The sequence below is a fragment of the Podarcis muralis genome, chromosome 4 (assembly GCF_964188315.1).
Source record: "Podarcis muralis chromosome 4, rPodMur119.hap1.1, whole genome shotgun sequence".
NCBI classification, from domain to species: Eukaryota; Metazoa; Chordata; class Lepidosauria; order Squamata; family Lacertidae; genus Podarcis; species Podarcis muralis.
In genome coordinates, this window is record NC_135658.1 from 84,624,290 (window position 1) to 84,638,498 (window position 14,209).

The window sequence follows — 14,209 nt, forward strand, 5'->3', positions numbered from 1 at the left end:
GGAAAGTGATGCAAGATTGGAAAACCTGTATTTTTTTGCAAAAAGAGCCATAGTACACGCTTTTTGGTTTCCTCCTGTTCCTAGTTATTAGGAATGGTAAAATATTTTATGCTGATTTTGTGTTGTTGTTGGGTGTTTTTTTGGGGGGGGGAAACCACAGAATTTGTCAAAATAAATATTGAATACAAGCTATTTGTACGATTGAAAGTACTCTTCAAGTGCAATCTGGCCAGTACAAATCACCATTCAAGAGTCAGGTGTGTCCAGTGCCATCCATCATTTCTGCTCTGATATGTCACATGTGAAGAGTCAGCTTATTCTTCTGGATTTAGACATTCAGAAGTCTATCCAGTAAATGGCTGAAGTCTTCTTCTGGGCAGCACACCAAACGTGGAAAGTCAAATCCTTCGTGCAGGCACTACTCAGTGCTGGAGCAGAAAGTTGGTGGCTATGTTAAGGTCATTATTTGAAGCCCTCAAAGCTTCCAGAGCATCCAGTCGGGAAAATCCCATTTCCATGAGCCGTGCGACCTTGAAGAAGAGGAGAGAGACAAAAAGAGGTCTTTATCTGGAATTTCAGCTAAGCAGCCAAGATAATTGCATGCTTTAAAAAATGGTTAAGAATGGATAAATAGTATAAGATAGGACTTTGGCTGCCTCGTGGGAAGAAACCACTCTGTAGCTCCTTGTCCAATGTCCATGCCTGTGTTAAACTAGTTTCTGGAGGCTGATGCTGGGAAAAGGAGGGGTCTTATCTAATGTGATCTGGGGCTTTTCACTGTTAGTAACAAGGGAAGGGAGGCACTGAGGTGGTTACCACACCACCAGAAAAGTGTGAGAACCCAGCCTTAGTTTTCAGGTCTTTTCTCTTAAGTGCTACGTTCTGAGAGAGTGAGACTTTCACATGGAGTGGATGCCCCCGCCCACCCTGGTTTAAACTGAAGCTACAGCTCAGGGGTCAGCAAACTTTTTCAGCAGGGGGCCGCTCCACCGTCCCTCAGACCATGTGGTGGGCCGGACTATATTTTGGTGGAAAAAATAAAAATGAATGAATTCCTATGCCCCACAAATAACCCAGAGATACATTTTAAATAAAAGGACACATTTTACTTATATAAAAACATGCTGATTCCTGGACCGTCCGCAGGCCGGATTGAGAACGCGATTGGGCCTTAGGTTGCCTACCCCTGCTATAGTCCTATCAGAGAAGTGTATTGCCTCAAAAAGGGAACATGTGAATTTGGTTTCAGAGATGCACTGTACGAAAATCTTGAAATTGGAGGAAACACTGTTTAAAATAAGGTTATCCACAGCTTGGAATCTACTTCCTTATCACAATAAAGCTGTCATTATCCAAGTACTCAGTTGGAAGCAAATGTAAAACCATGTTGGACGGTACTATATAAGGACTCGCCGAATGCCTTTTCTCTTTCAAAAAATGTGTCATGGGTGTGCTACCTGTATTTCCAAGGAACATTTAATGAGGCCCTTAACTAAACCCGCTGTAAACAAAGTTGTCATTCTAACGCGCACTGTTCCAGCTCCAATGCTCATAACAAAAGGAAGAAGGGCCATTGGCTTTTGATGCACTGTGTGCATTTAATTGCAGTTATTCAGGGAGTGCTGTTGCTGTTAAGATCTAGATGTGCCTGCTGCTTTGCATGGTGGAATGGACATGTTTAAATCAGAAAACCAATTTCTAAATGAATCAACATTTCCAGACTGATGGCATGAGTACTTTTAAAGAACAGAGAATGATCAGTATTTGTCACAGTCCTGATTTTCATTTTTTCTTACGCAGTTATAGAAATGAATCAGAGAGACAGGTGAGTCAGGGAACCCCCACACCAGCTCATCAACTGCCATTTGGTTCCTGGCCTGCTTTTCTTTCCACCAATGGTCACCCACCAAGCAGTGAGCCCGCCCACCCCACCCCACCATCCATGGTCTCCGCTGGGTCCAAGTGCTACTTGGCTCTCACTCCTCCTGGAATTGTCTCATGCAATTCCAATCTTTGGCCTGTACACTTTCAAGTCTAATGCTTGTAAGAAAGGAAAGAAAGGCCATTGTACCTTTTGTTGTTCAGCTGTGTGTGTGTGCACTTCTGTGTCCTACACCTGATATGCAAAACCTGCTCCATGTGGCTGACGGGAACCACAGTGGGAACAGACAATGCAAAATTCCCATGATCAACTTTCTATTCTCTGATTGGGTGCTCTACGGTGCTAGGAAGGGAGCATGGAACGCTACGGAAGTGACCTTAATTAAGCAGAATTGTGTAATATGCCACATAACCATGTTGGCTCTCCCCATCACCAGCAAAATCACACATATTTACCTGTTCTTCAGAAACTTCAGCCGGAGGTAGCACCTCATGTTCTGTCTGGTGATTATCCTGATAGTTTGTATTCCGTCGATGGCGTAAAGGAGGAAAGAGACGATTCCAGTTGATCATTCCACCCTGTAAACAAATATCCCCAAAATTGCTATTGTTTAAACACAAAACTGGCAAAACGACCGTTAGGACTGAAGAGGCAATCAATCTCTGCCACACAAAATGAAGCATTACATGGTTTGAGACCAGGATATTAAAGGACGGCCTCTTTCCATATCAACCTGTCTATACCATGTCATCTTTGTTGGAGGCCCCACTATGCATCCTACTAGATCAGGGGTCAGCAAACTTTTTCAGCAGGGGTCCAGTACACTGTCCCTCAGACCTGGTGGGTGGGTTGGACTATATGGGGGGGGGGGAGGAGAACGAATTCCTATGCCCCACAAATCACCCAGAGATGCCTTTTAAATAAAAGCACACATTCTACTCATGTAAAAACACCAGGAGGCCCCACAAATAACCCAGAGATGCATCTACTCATGTAAAAACATGCTGATTCCGGGACTGTCTGCGGGCGGGATTTAGAAGGCAACTGGGCTGGATCCGGCCCCCGGGCCTTAGTTTGCCTACCACGCACTAAATTCAGAAGCATGACTGCGAGGCAGGGTATCTTCTATTGTGGTACCCAGCTTATGGAACACTCCCTAGAGAGAGGTTGGCTGGATCTTTTGAAAACTTTTATTTTATTTTCACAGGCACTTACAATATGATTTTTTTAATTTAAAAAAATCAGGTTTTTTGATGTTTTACATGTGTTTATGGATATTGTCAGGGGACTGCCATCGGAACAGGGGAGGAAGCCAGGGGGCTACAGAGAGCCTCCGGCGCCCCTGAGGAGCAGCGCCTCGTCTGGCGGTAGAGCTCGAAGATGCTACTGAGAGCCCAAGCGCCTCACCTAGCCCGGCTGGCCAGGAGGCAGACATGCCGTTTCCGTTGCCCAGCTTACGCAGAGGGATGAAACGTAAGGAGTGAAGGTGGAGATTTGGGGTGTCTAAGTTCTTATGTTGGGGGAGAAACCGGAAGGGGCCACTCCAGGAATCTGCAAGCGACTAAGACGGACATGAACTTTATGTTTTTGCACTGTGTATATATTTTGCATCAATAAAACCTGCAAAAGACATGTTGGAGTCCTGCCTGGTTACTCACGAACAACCACCACTAGCACCTGACAGGTATCTTTGTTGATTTTTATTGGTGTATATTGTATTCTGTCTTGCTATATTTTTATGAATGCGTGGATTAGAAATTCATTCGTTCATTCATTCATTCATTCATAAATAAGCAAGCAAGCTCAGGTTCAGATGGCAAGCTAAGGCAAAATCATGGCTTTGATTTTGCAGCAGCAAAATGACCAAGGAGGAGCAAAATGGTCACAACCTCCTCTCTGAGAGCCTACGCATTTGCTTGTTCATGCTACACCACGATTTCATTGGGCATTATGTGGAAATAAGGGCACTGTGGTTCTTTTAAGAGCCTAATTACTAGAAATAAATCTGAAGCAACTTCTACCTAGGTGGAACCAGCAATTCCTTTCCCTTCTTTAGCAAATCTGACCTCATTCAAAGTTGCTATGTCCAATTTTTTTTCCAGATTTGCAAGCAAGCAGGCATATTCAACCATTTTCTTACCTTAACTCTTCCTGTTATTTTTAGCATCTGCATCACTGAACTGGCACCTGACTTCCACTAGTGGCAAGTTCTGGTCTACATTAGTTAGAAGGTCCTTGAAAAATATTTGATTATTTTGAAGAACTTACGTTTTAATTATTCCCCATGGTGTGCGTATGTATATCTCAGAGGCAGACTGGGTTTATTCTCCCTTCCTCTCAGATTTGTGACAAGATTCCTTCCTTTCCTGTTTCTATAGGAATGTGGTTTCCTTCCTGCTGAGCCTATCAGTCGTGTTTCTCAGCAAGGTTCCTTCTTAAAAGGAATCTATTTTTGTCTACTTTGATTGTTTTTGTTTTCCTTTGGGTGGTGATTTTTCTTCCCTCTGCTGTCTAATGGCTTATCTGAATTAAAAAGTAACTTAATGTTCCTTTTCAGCCTTTTAAAAAATGGATGGCCTAATCTTAAGACTCCCTTCGCCTTATTTGTAGGCTCACATAATCCTAACTATGGCACATGCCACAGGGGGACAAAACATGGTTGCCATCATGTCAGCATCACCAGGGCCTTAGGTTGGCAGATATGACAAAGTAAAGTTTCAGAGTGCCCACTTTGCACATCACAGAGTCAATTGCTTACCATTAATGCACCTATCTGGGCTGTTCTGTTCCTTTTTACTAACACAGGGGGGGGGGGGACCCACAATTCCCAGCTGGGTGTTCTGTCCGAGCTAGTGCTCGTACAGTGGTACCTCGGGTTAAGTACTTAATTCGTTCCGGAGGTCTGTTCTGAACCTGAAACTGTTCTTAACCTGAAGCACCACTTTAGCTAATGGGGCCTCTTGCTGCTGCCGCGCCGCTGGAACACGATTTCTGTTCTCATCCTGAAGCAAAGTTCTTAACCGGATGTACTATTTCTGGGTTAGTGGAGTCTGTAACCTGAAGTGTCTGTAACCTGAAGCGTATGTAACCTGAAGCGTATGTAACCTGAAGCGTATGTAACCCGAGGTACCACTGTAGTTTGTTTCACTCGGAACAAACCACAACGACAACCCAAAGTTTGTTCTTGGCTCACCAATAATAGTGTGCTTAAAGTGAAATACACCCTAATCACTAGTTCAGCTGTGATTGGCTGAACATGGTAAACGGTTAACTATGGTTTACTAGGATGTGCAAACACAGCCATTGTCATTTAGTGCTCTCCATCTTTGAAACAGAAATAATAATGACCTAATGCATGGAGCTTTGAGAGGATATGAGATAAATATTACTGAAGTTGCACTAAAATAATTAGGAGTAGTCATGCTAACAGTGTGGTATATTAGCACCAGGTTACTGGAGGGTGTTACGTACATTACAATTTAATGAACGCTCCCTCCTCCCAAAGTAAGTAAGACTTGAACCCCCCCCCCCCCCGTGTGTGTTCTTGTGTCTGTCTGTCTCTCTCCACCCCATTCAGATAGCCCGAAAATAACTTGGAAGTGAGCAGCACAGAAACCTCTGTTCTCTTAAGTTCAATTAGTGCCTTTCTATTTTCTCTACTGTGAAGAACAGCTGGTTGAGTTGGAGCTTTAATAGCCTGCCTCATTTCAAAAATTCCAGCAGCTTTCAGAGATGAGTAAAATTACAAGTCATTAGTAAAGATGAGCAAAATCAGTTCCTATCGCTCTCTGCAGCTGTGCGGAATTAACGAAAGACGAATATCCCTCTTCTTTAGCAGTGAGAAAAAGAGACTACATAAAGGCTGCAATCCTACACGCTGCTCTGAGGAAAAGACCCACTGAACACAAGGGGTCTTACTTCTGAGGAAAGATGCATAGGTCATTGCTGTAAATATACTAATTCTGATCTTACCTCTGTCACCTTTTTCTTTATAGCTCTATGAAGATTTTTATGAGTTGGTAAGCAGGTGATTTTTTAAAATAGTTTTTTTAGAGAGAACTGTTAAGAACAGCAGTTGCCTTTCTTTCCAAGGAGATTACTGTCCCCTCATCCTGTGCATTACTGATTTCAGGAACTCTATTAGCTCACCAGGTTTTTAACTGCATTGGTTAATTTTATGTATTTCTGCATTGTGGGCTTGTGTTTTCCAAGAAAGCAGGGTAGGAATCAAATGAATTAATCATTAATCTTGATGAAGGGTGGAATATACATTTAATAAATAATAAGTAATAAAATTAAAAATATAATAAAAGACTAACATATATTAACTTCACTTCAACTGTCTAACCTTCTGAGAGGCAAAAAGCCCCCTAGAATAAAATTTGCTTTACAAATATCTTAAAAATGAGGGGGGGGGGGGGAGAAGGAGAAAATGGCCAGTTAAGTTTCTTCAGACAAATAATTCCAAAATGTGTGTGCCCCAGCTATGATAGTCTTACATCTATGAACAGACAATCTTAAATTGCAAAAGAAGAGAAGGCAGGTCGTGTCATATTATCATTTTTGCAGGTTAAAGGTAAAGGGACCCCTGACCATTAGGTCCAGTCGCGGCTGACTCTGGGGTTGCGGTGCTCATCTTGCTTTAATGGCTAAGGGAGCCGGCGTACAGCTTCTGGGTCATGTGGCCAGCATGACTAAGCCATTTCTGGTGAACCAGAGCAGTGCACAGAAACAGTTATTTGAGTCTAAAAACAAATAAGGAACAATTTGAACCCAGAAGTTCTCAACTTGCCTCTGCCTTGAACTCTTTGGAAAGCCTCTATCTCTTAGCCTCTTAGAGGGTTGGTGTAAGATTTCCTGAGATAATGTATGTCAAGTGAACGCCCTTTACCCAAAGAACATAGGGCGGATTACGTAAAAGATTAAAAGAAGTATAAGAACTACAGAACCTAAAATCACCGGAAAGACAGCAGTGCATCAATACAGTACATCGGGTAGAGTCAACTAAAACCTCAACCCCACAAAAGCCTGGGCAACAAGGTGCATTTGCTGACCTGCTGCTTAAAGATGGACCATGTTTGTGCAAGACGCATCTCAGTGCAAGATGCCGTTTAAACAGGATACTATACAAATCCAAACCATTTGTTCTTATTATTTAGATATCAAATGCTCCCCTTCCTGTGCCTGTGAAACATCCTCCAAACTGTGACCTTCATTTACCATCATACGATCGGTTAATATAAAGGAAACAAGAGTAGGAGGAATATTTGAGAAACTGATTTTATCGCTGGCATGTTCAGCTAAGGCACCTCAGGTGACAGAGTTGTCAGCCTGGGGTACTACTGTTAAGAAAAAACACTTCCCACATCTCCCTTGCCCTACGATGGCTTAGCAATGACTCTAGAAAGGGGCATGATATCGATGGGAAAGAAGAACAAAAACGGGATAACGGTGCTAAAGAAAAAAGAACAAACTTGTGGCCATTAACTCGTTCTTGTTATTTTTCTACACATAAGTTAATAATGAAACAAAAATTGGTCGAATGACTGCTCCAACCGACAGTAAAGGTAAAGGGACCCCTGACCATTAGGTCCAGTCGCGGACGACTCTGGGGTTGCGGTGCTCATCTCACTTTACTGGCCACATGACCCAGCTCATCTCGCTTTATTGGCCAAGGGAGCCGGCGTACAGCTTCCGGGTCATGTGGCCAGCATGACGAAGCCGCTTCTGGTGAACCAGAGCAGCACACGGAAACGCCATTTACCTTCCCGCTGGAGCGGTACCTATTTATCTACTTGCATTTTGACGTGCTTTCGAACTGCTAGGTTGGCAGGAGCAGGGACCGAGCAACAGGAGCTCACCCCGTTGGGGGGATACGAACCGCCAACCTTCTGATCGGCAAGCCCTAGGCTCTGTGGTTTAGATCACAGCTCCATCTGCGTCTCTCCAACCGACAGTAGGTTGACACAAAAAGATGTTGAGCCAGTTCGCACATCATGATAACTCGTAGTTAAAATAAACAATGGTTTGATGCTCCTGCAACTACACTTATTCACATGTACAGTGGTGCCCCGCAAGACGAATGCCTCGCAAGACGGAAAACCCGCAAGACGAAAGGGTTTTCCGTTTGCGAGTTGCTTCGCAAGACGAATTTCCCTATGGGCTTGCTTCGCAAGAAGAAAGCCCATAGGGAAATCTCCGGGGACCTCTTTTAAATGCTGGCGGTGGGGAGCAAAGCCTTTCCCCCCCTCCGGCCTTCAGAAGAGGTCCAGGAAGGCCGGCGGGGGCCGAAAGGCTTTGCTCCCCACCGCCAGCATTTTAAAAGCAGTCCGGGATAGCAGGGAAGCGCTTCCCGCTATCGCGGACGGCTTTTGAAGGCAGGCAGGGGGGAGCAAAGACTTTTGCCCCCCGCCGGCCTTCAGAAGAGGTCCTGGACCTCTTCTGAAGGCCGGCGGGGGGCAGAAAGAGGTCCAGGAAGGCCGGCAGGGGGCGATTTTAAAATGCCGCCCGCCAGCATTTTAAGATCGCCCCGGACAGCGGAGAAGTCCTCCGCTGTCCCGGGGTTTTTAAAAATGCTGGGGGTGGGAAGAAAAGCCCTTGTCCCCCCCCCCAGCCTTCAGAAGCGGTCGGGGGACAGACTGTCCCCGGACCTGGTCTGAAGGCGGTTTCCATAGGAACGCATTAATTGATTTTCAATGCATTCCTATGGGAAACCGTGCTTCGCAAGAAGAAAAACTCGCAAGAAGAAAAAACTTGCGGAACGAATTAATTTCGTCTTGCGAGGCACCACTGTAATGGGCATGTGAACAAGTGCTCACAATTTATTTCCCTCAAACAAGTCCTAGGTGAAGAAACACCCTTGGTTTCTGCTCATGCTATGTTTGGAGGGAAACAAAACACAAGAGCTTGTTCACACGTAATGCTAAGCCCGTGCTGCAGTTTGTTTCCTCCTGGCTGGGGAAAGGCAGGAGGGAGCAAAGTGGGCATGACTGAGCAGCATGTATTATTTTCAATATGGTTTAATGTGTCATGTGCACCAGACCATTACACATCGGTTCCTAAGGAAAGGGTGACGGCTCTCTGAAGAAGGCAACAGATATTCATGAACCTTAAGTCTCAAGTCTGTGGAAAAAACTCCTCAAATCTCTTCTTCAGATTAAAATAGGGAAAAACTCTAATAACAGACTTCCAACCAGGAGCTTTGAACAGCTGTCTGCATATCACTAACCTTTTGTAGAGCCTTCCTAGATCATGAAGGCAGCCAGATTTTATTCTTAAGTGTGCTACTCACACTTTCCCAAATTCACCATGAGTAGCGTAATGGCCAGTCCCCACATCATAGGCCTGGAATGGGGAAGAGACATTGTGCAGCTGGATTTGCTCCTCTATTTGAAAATTTAACAAATGAGGGCAAATATATGCTTTAGCATTAAATAGGAGCATGGATCCCTTAGCGAACAAAGAAAAAAAATAGGGATATACTCAGACAACAATATTCACTTCAGGCACTGATTCAGTGCTTCAGAAAACAGCCCAATTTGATTTGGACTGAGTGGGTCTGAATCCCAGTTTGAAAAATCCAACACTTCACATTTCCCCATTCACTATTATGAGGAAATAACAAAATGGCTATAACATTCTTCTGTTAGGCAGAATTGGATGAAACCTACAGATATAATAGTAGCTCTTCTTGGGCAAACTGCAGAAATATAAGCCCAGGAAATCAGAGGAAAAGCTCCTGAATTTTTAATTCCAAACATCTACTTTGTCTCTTCATCACCACTTGTTATGCCCTCTTTTCAGTTTTCTAAACAAAGAAGTCCCCAAAACAATCTCTTTATCATTCTGGTTCCCATTTTCTGTGCTTTTTCAAACTCTATGATATACTTTTGAGACTGGATGATACCAAATGCTGTCATGCCATGGATTTATATATTTACAAAGCAACCTGGTAAAGCCAAGATGGAAAGTGTCTGATCACTGTTTTTATTTCGAACCAAACACAAAGCTTGGGAACAGATTGATCATACGACCTTTGTCTAAAAAACAGACAAACACTCTTGAACCAGCTTTTCCAACCTAACTTAAAGCTTATATATCTCACAATAGAAATGCAGACTGATTGTTAACCAATAACATACAGACAATGTTGATAGAGGGAGAAAATAAATGAACCAATTTAAACACCCTGCTAGAGTTTCACAAATATTCCTTCATGTTAAAGGGGTTGTGTGCAGTTGCTATGGCAATCTTACTTTTCATATCCCTGCCTTCATTTAGATCTTGGTTCCTACTGGAAAGAACACTGTTGGTCAAGAAAGTCAGTGGGAAGGAGAAGGTTGGGAAATTGAGCAAATTAAAGAAGAAGGGGCCTCGGGAAATGTATTTGTAAGGGGAAGTGTGTAGGCGGTTTCACCACCTTGATAACAAGTGTTGCAGAAGACACTGCCCTCAAAAAAGTTTATGCAAACCTATCAATTCTGGCAGCTTCTCCAGGATATAGACTGACCCACTGAAGGCACAAATTTCCCTCCAAGTTTGGGCTAGTCAAGAAGCTGTGGGTCTTGCTCACGCCCCCTCTTTGAATGTCATGCCACTTATATCAAGAGATGACAGATAACAGGAGAGGGTTCTCAGTCCATATCGGCCTAATATCATGCAGTGGGGAAAGAAAAATTAAGCACCATCAATGTGAATTGTGCACAATAAAATGGAAATGAAAAACGGAGAGGTCTATTTTATATTACAACTGTGGCATCTGTAGGCCATACGCAATCAAGTTGAACATATGTTGCTGGTCATGTTTTTGGGTGTACTTATATTTGCATAAGGTATTCAGACCTATTAACTTTTTATCATATGTTTCTTATATGTTTCAACTAGTCTTAATCCTTCTACCTCTTTGAATGAGGGAAAGGGGGGGGGAATCATTAAAGAACTGAGAAAGTCCACTTAGGGGGCCCTCTCCACCACTTCCTGCAGGGTCAAGGGCCACTTGGAGAATGCTTGGTGGGGCCCCTAGCTATTCTCCTCCAACAATGCCCCTTGCTACATCATAGGGTGGATTCATTTCAGAGGGACTACCGGGTGTGGGGTGCACAGTATCAACTAGAGGCCAGCCACTGGGAGGAGCTCTGCTATATAGCCCCCTCCCCAAATGTCCACAAACCTTTGCCCCCTGAAATAGTCACCCCTAGTTTCACTACCTCTTTTTGCACCTGGCGTGCCAAATTTCAAATCCAAAGGTTAGAAAAGCAGCCCTTCAGCTCACCCCTAAATATAGATATATCTAAGTACCTATAAGGGACGTGGGTGGCGCTGTGGGTTAAACCACAGCGCCTAGGACTTGCCGATCAGAAGGTCGGTGGTTTGAATCCCCGCGACGGGGTGAGCTCCCGTTGCTCGGTCCCTGCTCCTGCCAACCTAGCTGTTTGAAAGCACGTCAAAGTGCAAGTAGATAAATAGGTACCGCTCCGGCGGGAAGGTAACCGGCGTTTCCGTGCACTGCTCTGGTTCGCCAGAAGCGGCTTAGTCATGCTGACCACATGACCCGGAAGCTGTACGCCGGCTTCCTCGGCCAATAAAACGAGATGAGCGCCGCAACCCCAGAGTCAGCCACGAGTGGACCTAATGGTCAGGGGTCCCTTTACCCTTTAAGTACCTATAGCCCTGCAGTCCCAAGTCCAGCCTCTAGGAGGAAAAGATGCTCTGCCAAGGTCTGAGACCCTACCACCGCCACCACGCTCTCCCACATCCCTACAAAAACCACACATTTCCGGGGAGTCTTGGGGCAGGGAAAGGGGACATTGTGAGAGGTACTTCTCAAGTATCCTTGAAGGTTTGCAATGGTTTCAAATGCATAGAAAGTCTTGACTCTTTTGGGGGCTGCTTAGCATCCCTCGATCTAGATAAAACAAATTACGCTCCACAAATAAGCTAAATCCCCCAGGCAAAATAATAATAATAATAATAATAATAATAATAATAATAATAATAATAATAATTTTTATTTATATCCCGCCCTCCCCAGCCGAAGCCGGGCTCAGGGCAGCTAACAACAATAAAACAGTACAAAAGTACAGCATAAACAGCATTCTAAAATCATTCATTATAAAATTAATATGGTATTTTCTTTACCTGTTGCTGTCTTTGATGCCTCATCTGGGCAAACTGAGACATCAAGATTTGCCTATCCAATAGCTCCATTCTTTGTTGCCTCTGTATGTCCACAGTTGCTCCCATTCCAACGCTTATCTCACTGGATGGCTCCACAGATGAGAAAATTGGTTCAAGAGTCCAAGCAAATATTCTCGCCACACCACTGGGTACACAAAGTACATGGTACACTTTTAGCACGCTGCTGCTGTAGCACATTCCAGAAATCTGAAAGCAAAAATAATCAACAGTTCTTAATATGCAGTTTTAAGAATGCCAATTGACTAGCAAAATTTGGATAACATTTATCTGAACAATTAGCTTTAATGACACATCATTACCTCATAACTGGATATGAATTTCAAAAGGTTACTTTTAATGTGAAAGCAAAACTCCAAAGATAACAAATCTTGTCTCACACATGGTTCCAGATTTTACTGAAGCACAAGTATATCACAAAGAATATGGTTCTGGCAAGTAATACAAAGAAGAACCAACTATTTGAATAACTGTCCAACTAAATGTGGGCAGGCAAGATGAGAAATTAGGAGGGACGTTAGTTATCTATTCCACAGCAGACTCTACTTGGGAACTTCACAAGGAAAATGTTTACAAATGGCACAAATCACCCATTTCTCTATGTAATAATAATAATAATATCTTTATTGTCATTACCCCCTCTCGGGGACAACGAAATTACTTGACTGCTCCATAAAAACACTAATTAAAACAATACAGTATAGTACAGCAAGGAAGATTAGATGACTTTCAAAGTCCAGGCTTCCCATTCAGGGCCGAGATCGCTCTGGAGAAGAAGCTGTTCTTAAACACAACAACAGGCCCCACTTGCTCTAGAAAAGGTAATTTTCCTTCATCTAAGTCATAACTGTTTAATCATTACAACATAGCAAAGAAAGAAGTTACATCATCCAACAGGTTAATATTGCTTGTCCAAATTAATAAATTTATGCCTGGTTTTTACTACAATTACATTATTTTATTATCTTAAATCAGACGGATGTTTTTAGAAACTAATACATGCCTCAAGAATATTTTGTGGGGATGAAAAGGGTATGGGAGATGGCAGATATAGATGGGAAAATTTCAAGTCAGGGTGACGGTTTATTTACCTGCTGAAACTTCAAGCAATTCAAAGATTGGCCCCTCTTTGGCAATATCACCATTGCCTCTGTATCATGGGTATTCAGCATAAGTTTTTTTCTGCTTGTAACTGCAACTAAGCTACCCACTTGGCCAGATGAGTGGATATTTGCCTCAAGAAAATTGAAACATTGGTATTGGCAAAAGGGCCAGGATCTTTTGTTAAGCAAGTGCCTTAACTGTCCTGCTTTAGGACAGGAAAGTCTGTTTTCTCCCGGAACAAATACTATAAGAGTAGAGATGAACAGCCTCTTTCTTCCACTCATTTTGTCCATGTGTAGGATGCAACCAGCACAAGAGCAGCATGCATTTTTCTTTTCTTAGAAGAGATATGATCTTACACATATAACACATTGTGGGGAGAGGCATAGCTCGTGTCTGAGAAAGTGTTCATTTCCTCCTTGGAGTCTAATGTGGCATGATGAAGATGCATCACATTCACTCCCAACTCTACTTTGGTAAAAAGAGAAAATAATCGCAGTGTGTGTGTGTGTGTGTGTGTTGATGTTGCCTAAGATCCACCAGTTAGCTATCCCTGTAGGAAACTAAAGAGAGATATTTAACTGTCACATATGCTGATACCGTGCAACATCAGTACTGATGTATCTATACTGGTGTAAAATGTCTTAAAACCACAAAAAGAGACGGTGCATTATACCTATTTCCATTTGCCCTATCAAGCATTTATGCGTATTTAGTGGTGTTTGACTTGCTTTTTTACTTTCTTTGACACTCAGAACTTCCTCTTCTGGTAGTTTATGAGTTATCACCTGAGAAGCTAAACACAGGCAAATTCAAGCTGTTTTTCTTTCTATAAAAAAACTGTTTTTCTTCTGACTTAAAAATAAGATGGACTGTGTGAAGATCTTTTTACAATCCAATTGCTTTCTAAATGAACTCTATTACAGCATTATCCCGGAATTTTAATGCACAAACTAAAAAGGTTGAAAGGATATATATTCATGCAAGAGCCTAACCAATTAATTAGTCAGCAAGCTAAATGAGGTGGAG

The 14,209-nt window shown here is 43.0% G+C and overlaps 1 protein-coding gene across 1 annotated transcript in view; it reads right to left on the reverse strand.

Moving 5' to 3' along the window:
• Nucleotides 1–11: 11 nt before the first annotated feature.
• UBAC2 (UBA domain containing 2) overlaps nucleotides 12–14,209 on the reverse strand; it is a 75,149-nt gene continuing 60,951 nt past the window's right edge. Inside the window, exons 7-9 of the mRNA XM_028728263.2 lie at nucleotides 12,020–12,265; nucleotides 2,338–2,460; nucleotides 12–530 (exon numbers count right to left, since the gene is read on the reverse strand). Coding sequence (XP_028584096.2) covers nucleotides 423–530; nucleotides 2,338–2,460; nucleotides 12,020–12,265 — 477 coding nt within the window. The 3' untranslated portion in view covers nucleotides 12–422. The remainder of the gene's footprint in view (nucleotides 531–2,337; nucleotides 2,461–12,019; nucleotides 12,266–14,209) is intronic.